Source organism: Arachis ipaensis, chromosome B2, assembly GCF_059453495.1.
Source record: "Arachis ipaensis isolate K30076 ecotype BB chromosome B2, ASM5945349v1, whole genome shotgun sequence".
Lineage (NCBI taxonomy): Eukaryota > Viridiplantae > Streptophyta > Magnoliopsida > Fabales > Fabaceae > Arachis > Arachis ipaensis.
Genome location: NC_142437.1, coordinates 8732678 through 8741622, shown reverse-complemented (window position 1 = coordinate 8741622; position 8945 = coordinate 8732678). Strand labels below are relative to the sequence as shown.

General features: G+C 37.2%; 1 protein-coding gene across 1 annotated transcript; it reads left to right on the top strand.

Annotated features, from left to right (window-relative positions):
• The first annotated feature begins 4185 nt into the window (after positions 1 to 4185).
• LOC107626749 (calmodulin-like) lies at positions 4186 to 6192 on the top strand. The gene is made up of 6 exons (XM_088505444.1): positions 4186 to 4223; positions 4631 to 4706; positions 5090 to 5180; positions 5277 to 5434; positions 5506 to 5671; positions 6173 to 6192. Exons 1-6 carry the CDS (start codon positions 4186 to 4188, stop codon positions 6190 to 6192), a joined length of 549 nt encoding a protein of 182 aa, XP_088361570.1.
• The last annotated feature ends 2753 nt before the right edge of the window (positions 6193 to 8945 follow it).

The window sequence follows — 8945 nt, the reverse complement described above, 5'->3', positions numbered from 1 at the left end:
TGCTGTGTCTTGATGGATTAATGCAATTACTACTATTTTTCATTCAATCATGCTTGCTTCCATTCTAAGATATCACTTGTTCCTAAACCTGATGAATGTGATGATCCGTGACACTCATCATCATTCTCAACTATGAACGTGTGCCTGACAACCACCTCCGTTCAACCTTAGATTGAGTAGATATCTCTTGGATTCCTTAATCAGAATCTTCGTGGTATAAGCTAGAATTGATGGCGGCATTCAAGAGAATCCGGAAGGACTAAACCTTGTCTGTGGTATTCTGAGTAGGATTCAAGGATTGAATGACTGTGACGAGCTTCAAACTCCTGAGGGCTGGGCGTTAGTGACAGACGCAAAATAATCAATGGATTCTATTCCAACCCGATTGAGAACCGACAGATGATTAGCTGTGCTGTGACAGAGCGCGTTGAACATTTTCACTGAGAGGATGGGAGGTAGTCATTGACAACGGTGAAACCCTACATACAGCTTGCCATGGAAGGAGTCTTGCGTGCTTGAAGAAGAAGACAGTAGGAAAGCAGAGATTCAGAAGATAGAGCATCTCCAAAACCTCAACCTGTTCCCCATTACTGCAAAACAAGTACTTATTTCATGTTCTTTTCCCTTTTACAATCAACCCTGATAATTATTGATATCCTGACTAAGAGTTACAAGATAACCATAGCTTGCTTCAAGCCGACAATCTCCGTGGGATCGACCCTTACTCGCGTAAGGTATTACTTGGACGACCCAGTGCACTTGCTGGTTAGTTGTGCGGGATTGCAAAAGTGTGATTGCAATTTCGTGCACCAAGTTTTTGGCGTCGTTGCCAGGGATTGTTCGAGTTTGGACAACTGACGGTTTATCTTGTTGCTTAGATTAGCACTGTTTTATTTTTGTTGGTTTAGAGTCTTTTATTTGAGTCTAGTTTCATATTTTAAGTTTGGTGTCCTCTTTGTGTTTTCCTTTAAAATTTTCGAAAATTTGTGCTTGATTTTCTAAAAATTTTAAGTTTTGTGTCATTTTGTTATTTTTCTCTTTCCTCATTTCAAAAATCAAATCTTTTTCAAAATAATTTTCAATCATATATTTTCAATTGCTAATTCCAAAATCTTTTTAATTAACTAATTGATTTAGTTTTCAATTTGCTTTGATCTTATTTTCTTTTAGTTTTCGAAATTTGATTTTTTCCCATTTGTTTTATTTTATTATTTTCGGTCAAATCAAAAAAAAATTTACTTTACTTGTGAATTCATATCATATTCCCTTTCTCCATCATGGACCTAAGTGGAATTGAACAGTCCAGAAGGACTCTGGGGTCATATGCTAACCCCATTACAGCTGCATATGGGAGTAGCATCTGTATACCTCCCATTAAAGCAAGCAGCTTTGAGCTAAATCCTCAACTCATTATCATGGTGCAGCAAAATTGCCAGTATTCCGGTCTTCCACAGGAAGAACCTACTGAGTTTCTGGCACAATTCTTACAAATTGCTGACACAGTACGTGATAAAGAGGTGGATCAGGATGTCTACAGACTATTACTGTTTCCATTTGCTGTAAAAGATCAAGCTAAGAGGTGGTTGAATAACCAACCTACAGCAAGCATAAAGACATGGAAATAGTTATCAGACAAATTCCTGAATCAATTTTACCCTCCAAAAAGGATGACATAGCTAAGGCTGGACATCCAAGGCTTTAAACAAGAGGATAATGAATCCCTTTATAATGCCTGGGAGAGGTATAGAGGTATGCTAAGAAAATGCCCCTCTGAAATGTTTTCAGAGTGGGTACAGTTAGACATCTTCTACTATGGGCTTACAGAAAAAGCTCAGATGTCTCTAGACCACTCAGCTGGTGGATCTATACACATGAGGAAGACGATTGAGGAAGCTCAAGAGCTTATAGATACTGTTGCTAGAAATCAACATTTGTACTCTAGCAATGAATTCTCCACAAAAGAAGAAGTTATGGCAGTAGCCACTGATCCTAATCCTCAAGAACAGATGGTTGAGCTTAATCAGCAATTACACCTGATGACAAAACAGTTAGCAGAATTTAAAGAGATGCTCCAAGAAACTAAAATTGCTAGCAAGAACATAGAATCACAGTTGAATCAGGCAAAACAGCAGCTATCTAAACAGATAACAGAAGAATGCCAAGCAGTTCAACTGAGGAGTGGGAAGACATTGAATAACACTGCTCAAAGTAGCAAAAAGCCAATAAAGAAACAATTGACAGAGGATAGCCAAACCACTATCCAAAATCCCTCTGAGGACAGTAAGAGCCCAGAGAGGAATACTCTTGGCGTTCAAACGCCAGAAAAGGGGGAAAGCTGGCGTTAAACGCCCATTCCCTGCCCAGTTCTGGCGTTCAAATGCCAGAAAGGGGGGAAAAGTTGGCGTTAAACGCCCATTTTTCACCCAATCCTGGCGTTCAAACGCCAATGGGGAATCAGACACCTGAGAGTGCTGATAGTAACCCCTCTAAAAAGGCTTCTTCAACCACTTCTGTAAGGAATAAACCTGCAGCAACTAAGGTTGAAGAATATAAAGCCAAGATGCCTTATCCTCAGAAACTCCGCCAAGCAGAACAGGATAAGCAATTTGCCCGCTTTGCAGACTATCTAAGGACTCTTGAAATAAAGATTCCGTTTGCAGAGGCACTTGAGCAAATACCTTCTTATGCTAAGTTCATGAAAGAGATCTTAAGTCATAAGAAGGATTGGAGAGAAACTGAAAAAGTGTTTCTCACTGAAGAATGCAGTGCAGTCATTCTGAAAAGCTTACCAGAAAAGCTTCAAGATCCAGGAAGCTTTATGATACCATGCACATTAGAAGGTGCTTGCACCAAGACATCCCTGTGTGACCTTGGAGCAAGTATCAATCTAATACCTGCATCCACTATCAGAAAGCTTGGGTTGACTGAAGAAGTCAAACCAACCCGGATATGTCTCCAACTTGCTGATGGCTCCATTAAATATCCATCAGGCATAATTGAGGACATGATTGTCAAGGTTGGGCCATTCGCCTTTCCAACTGACTTTGTAGTACTGGAAATAGAGGAGCACAAGAGTGCAACTCTCATTCTAGGAAGACCTTTCCTAGCAACTGGACGAACTCTTATTGACGTACAAAAAGGGGAAGTAACCCTGAGAGTCAATGAGGATGAGTTCAAGTTGAATGCTGTAAAAGCTATGCAGCATCCAGACACACCAAATGACTGCATGGGCGCTGACATCATTGACTCTTTGGTGGAAGAGATCAATATGACTGAAAGTCTAGAATTTGAGCTAGAGGACATCTTCAAGGATGTTCAGCCAGATCAGGAAGAACCAGAGGAAACAAAAGAATTTTTGAAAATTCCTCAAGAAGAGGATAAGCCTCCCAAACCTGAGCTCAAACCACTACCACCATCCCTGAAGTATGCATTTCTGGGAGAGGGTGACACTTTTCCAGTGATCATAAGCTCTGCTTTAAATCAACAGGAAGAGGAAGCACTGATTCAAGTGCTAAGGACACACAAGACAGCTCTTGGGTGGTCCATAAGTGATCTTAAGGGCATTAGCCCAGCAAGATGCATGCACAAAATCCTATTGGAGGATAATGCCAAACCAGTGGTTCAACCACAAAGGCGGCTAAATCCAGCCATGAAGGAGGTGGTGCAGAAAGAGGTCACTAAATTACTAGAGGCTGGAATTATTTATCCTATTTCTGATAGCCCCTGGGTGAGCCCTGTCCAAGTTGTCCCCAAGAAGGGAGGCATCACTACAAGACTTTAACATATTTGTGGGTATTTTTTAAGGGGAGTTTTGAAAACCTCCACAGTATATTTTATATGTGACATTTTAATAAACCTCCACAGATTAACAATAAACTCCACTGTTATAATTACCACATAATTAAAACTCCTTAAAAATCCAATAAAACACTGAAGAGAGGGAACGGAAGAGTGAGAGCTCAGAGAAACCCTAAGCTCGCTATAGGCATCTCTACCGCCATCTCCACCGCCGCCTCCGCCGCCGCCTCCGCCGCTATTGCCGCCATCGCTGCCACTAGAGTTCATCTCTTTTCTGCTTCTACCATAAAGCTACTGAGATCGAGCCAAGGCTCCTCCTTCATCAGCGCGTTTACAGATCTAATCGCAACAAGCATTTGAGATCAAGAGAAAGTGCCTCTTCGGTCAATGACGCTCGTGTTCTCCATCGGCATTCTATCCCTTCTGTACGCTCTTCTTTCCACTCATTCTCAATTTGATGGTTCTCCTTCTCTTTTTCCTTGTTTTTTGTTTTTCATTCGCAGATTCTGAATGCTTTGTTATGTGATATAACATTCCATGAGTTTTATTATCTCTTAATGGATAATATTATTTCAAATTCTCAAGCACTCCAAGTGTTTGATGAATTGTTTATTCTCTTAATTGAAATCCTGATAAATTAATTTGCTAATTTTTGAAATTTTATTTTGTGACACTCTTTTATTTTGATACATTTGAAATCCTGATAAATTGATTTTATTTAGAAATAGCTATGTTGCATGAGGTGTTTGTTAAATCTCAAATTGGCTATTTCTATGATCACATAAACTGCACCTCCTCTGCTGAATGAAGAAAATTATCACATGATGCTTAGGTTTTTCCCCAAGACAACTGTGGATGTTTTTGCATTGGTGCTGGAATTTGGAGGCAGTAAGCTTTCATTTCATAATGTATTTCTGTTCAGAAATAGCTATGTACTACTTTTCTTTCTAATCCTGCTCATACTCATCAATTGCAAAACATTTTATATATCAATCACTATAATAATCAACACTACAGAAGAAAGAAAAAAATATAATGTGCTTCAATATTGTATGCTTTTTTGGTGAGCCTCCTTGAAAGTTGGGCCTTCCATTTCGATGCTTGCAGATTTTAAGCCAGGCTGAAGAATCATTTTGTTTCAGCAATGGCAAGTCCTTTATTTTTACTTCAGCTAAATGTTTGTAGTAATTTATTGAATCTTCTTGTGCCATTTTATATAAACACAATGAACAACACATTTCTCATTATATATCGTGTTTGTGTTTTCATTTATTATTCCATTTCCAAACAGCAATTTAATTTCATGTCGCCAGATGCATTGACAGAAGATCAAGTTGCTGAATTCCGAGAAGCTTTTAGCTTCATTGACAAGGACCATGACGGTGTGTATATTTTTCTTTTTTATCCCAAACTCTTTCTTGGATTAAAGAGTTTCGTTTGTTTTTTAAACTGATTTGAATGAAAGTGTATGTATATAGGATTTATTAGCGTGGATGAATTGGCAACCATTATTAAATCATTGGAAGGTAATCCAACAAAAGAAGAAATCCAACATATGATTAGTGAAGTTGATATTGACGGGAGTGGGAGCATAGGTTTTGAAGAGTTCATCAATATCATGGCTACAAAAATGAAGGTAAACATGCCTAATCTGTCTTGGAATTTGGAAACTAAAATTGGTTACTTAATGTTGGATGGATATGGCAGGAAAATTTGGCTGAGGAGCTAAAAGAAGAATTCTATTTAAATTTTATAAATAACTATTTGCTCCTCGTCAAGAAGGATCAACAGGGACACAGGGAAGCAAGTTTAACAAAAACGAGGCTCTCCATAGAATGGTTCAAGTTTAGCTTTTATAGAGCAAGTCAGCAAGGCAAGATCATTATTTTACACACTTCATGAACTTACAGCAAATTCCAAATTAAAGCACTACCACAGGTCCTAAATAAGTGTCCAAATCCAAAATTTCACCTTAAACAGAATCTAGAAAAGTACTGTAAAGCAGCTATTAATTATTCTGGCCTCCTTCTCCTGCATATACAAGGCCAAGAAGGTAGAACATCCTAATTCATAACGTAAATAGTTGATCAATTATGAAGTGCATGTAGAAGTCAATTTCCCCAAGTCTTTTGGTTTTTAAGTTACAACTATCATTCTGATGTAGTTTGCTTAAAAAATAAACTGATCCAAAATCTTTATTGACCACAGAAAATCAACTCAGTTATTATAGTAATGTGATCTTTTTTCTTTTTCACCAGTCTCAGACATTGAATCCCTCAGAACGGAGGCACTGTTTATGAGACTCGATCCTTCGAACCAATTTTTTTTCTTTTTCTTTTTCTGTATCCTAATATTTGAATTTTATTGCATGCAGGTGGCGAAAGTAAATATTAGTGCTGGTGGAACAACTCCTTTACACATTGCAGCTGATTATATTACAATGCTATAATTAAAAGTTTGATTGGTAAGATTTGTCATTGCTAGTTGGTTTGATATTATGCCTGTGTTTGGATTAGCTTATTTTGTGTTCATAACAGTTTATAAGCAAAGTTTTACTAGAGATTTGGGTGAAGAATATTGTTGCACAACTAAAATTATCTGCCAAAAATTTTATCACAACTAAAATTTTATCTTTTTTTTAAGGGTTTGAAGACAAAGGGTGTGAAGTAAGTCCTGTCTCATACCTAAGAGCCGATTTTGTAGAACCCAATGCATTGGTTTGTGTTGGCAAGTATCTGAGTCAATTGTTGCTTGATTTGAATAATTTCATAATGCAGAAAATTGAACTTGCTTTCGTTTGGGGATGAAGCTGAAGAAGAAGAAAAGGAATTGGCATTGGTGAAGTAAAAGATTAAGAGCAGTCATGATGTCTTGAATGATCCCTGTCTTTTGAAGGAAGAACTCCCAACAATGAAATGGTAATATGACCTTTGCTTCCGTTTTCGTTTTTCTTCTCAAGTAGAAGTATTGGTTGATAAATTCCACATACTAATAAGTTGCTGAATATTGTTTTATTTGTTTATACTTTATGGAACTGCTTATGGAACTAAAATCTGTACTACATCGTGATACGAATAATCTCACATGAAAGTCTATATTTTTACAAGAACCTAATGGTGTAAATGCTATATCAAATAACCACAAATATAATATTAGTTGTTTTTATGTTGCAGAGTAAAGCAAGGGATTTGCAGTTAACTGTAAGAGATGCACTAAAAACCAAGAAGGAAAAGCCTCGGAAAGAGTTAGAAACTCCTTTACACATTATGCTAAAACACTGTTGGACTCTCCTTGTAGTGTATTTGTTGGAATAAATGAAGTCTCAGCTCAAAATTGCTGCCGTTGTTGCTATTAGCTAGCTCTGGACTCATTCCATGGTTAGTGCCACCATTGACATTTATACATTTTTTTAGTTTAGTATCATAACTACTTGTAGAGCAATTGGTAATTGACTCTGATTGATGTCACTATACTAGAAGGATAACTTAATATTAATGATATTTAAGCATTTGTATTTGATATAGTAAGAAGTGTATTGTTTTAGAGATTACTAGAGACTTTTATATAATTAGATGATATTAAAATTGTTGTTTTATTTTACTTTTAAAGAAAAACAGTAATAGTTGTGTAGAACAATACCATATGCAATTATGTTTGGAACTCTTGACATTGAGAATTTTTTTGATATATAGAGTTATGTCTTATATTGAGAAATTGTTATAAAAGATTTAGTTTTTAAATTTTGATATTAAAAAATAAATTTTTAATTTGCTAGTATGTAAATGAGATGAGATTAATGAATGATGTGAAATTAAAAATAAATAAATAATTACAGAATTTGTGGGGGTTTGAAAATCTCACAAAATAGTTAATTTTTTTAATTAAAAAATCAATTTGTGGGGGTTTTAAACTGCCACAAAAGTGATTTAAAATCGCCACAAAAATCCAATATTAAACCCCCACTAAACACACACACAAAACCTCCACTAAATAGATTGTGGAGGTTTTTAAAAACCCTCACAAAAGACCTCGTGGCACCTCAAATTTTGGGGGTTTTAGAAACCTCCACAAATCATTTGGTGGGGGTTATAAACCTCCACAAATAAGAGAAAAAACTGTCACAAATAAACAAATACCTTGTAGTGCATGACAGTGGTTCATAATGAAAAAAATGAACTGGTTCCTACAAGAACAGTTACAGGGTGGCGTATGTGTATTGACTACAGAAGGCTCAATACAGCCACCAGAAAGGATCATTTTCTTTTACCATTCATAGACCAAATGCTAGAAAGACTAGCTGGTCATGATTATTACTGCTTTTTGGATGGCTATTCAGGTTACAACCAAATTGCAGTAGATCCTCAAGACCAAGAGAAAACAGCATTCACCTGTCCTTCTGGCGTGTTTGCCTACAGAAGAATGTCTTTTGGTCTGTGTAATGCTCCTGCAACTTTTCAGAGATGCATGTTATCCATCTTCTCTGATATGGTGGAGAAATTCCTGGAAGTCTTCATGGATGACTTCTCAGTATATGGAGACTCATTCAGCTCATGTCTTAACCACCTAGCACTTGTCCTGAAAAGGTGCCAAGAGACTAACCTGGTTTTAAATTGGGAGAAATGTCACTTTATGGTGACTGAAGGAATTGTCCTTGGGCACAAAATTTTAAGCAAGGGAATAGAGGTGGATAAGGCAAAGGTAGAGGTAATTGAAAAATTACCACCACCTGTCAATGTTAAGGCAATCAGAAGCTTTCTGGGACATGCAGGATTCTACAGAAGGTTTATAAAGGATTTTTCGAAAATTGCAAAACCTCTGAGCAACCTACTAGCTGCTGACACACCATTTGTGTTTGACACACAGTGTCTGCAGGCATTTGAGACCCTGAAAGCCAAGTTGGTCACAGCACCAGTCATCTCTGCACCAGACTGGACATTGCCATTCGAACTAATGTGTGATGCCAGTGACCATGCCATTGGTGCAGTGTTGGGACAGAGGCATAACAAGCTTCTGCACGTCATTTATTATGCCAGCCGTATTCTAAATGATGCACAGAAGAATTACACAACCACAGAAAAAGAGTTACTTGCAGTGGTCTATCCCATTGACAAGTTTAGATCCTATCTAGTGGGATCAAAGGTGATTGT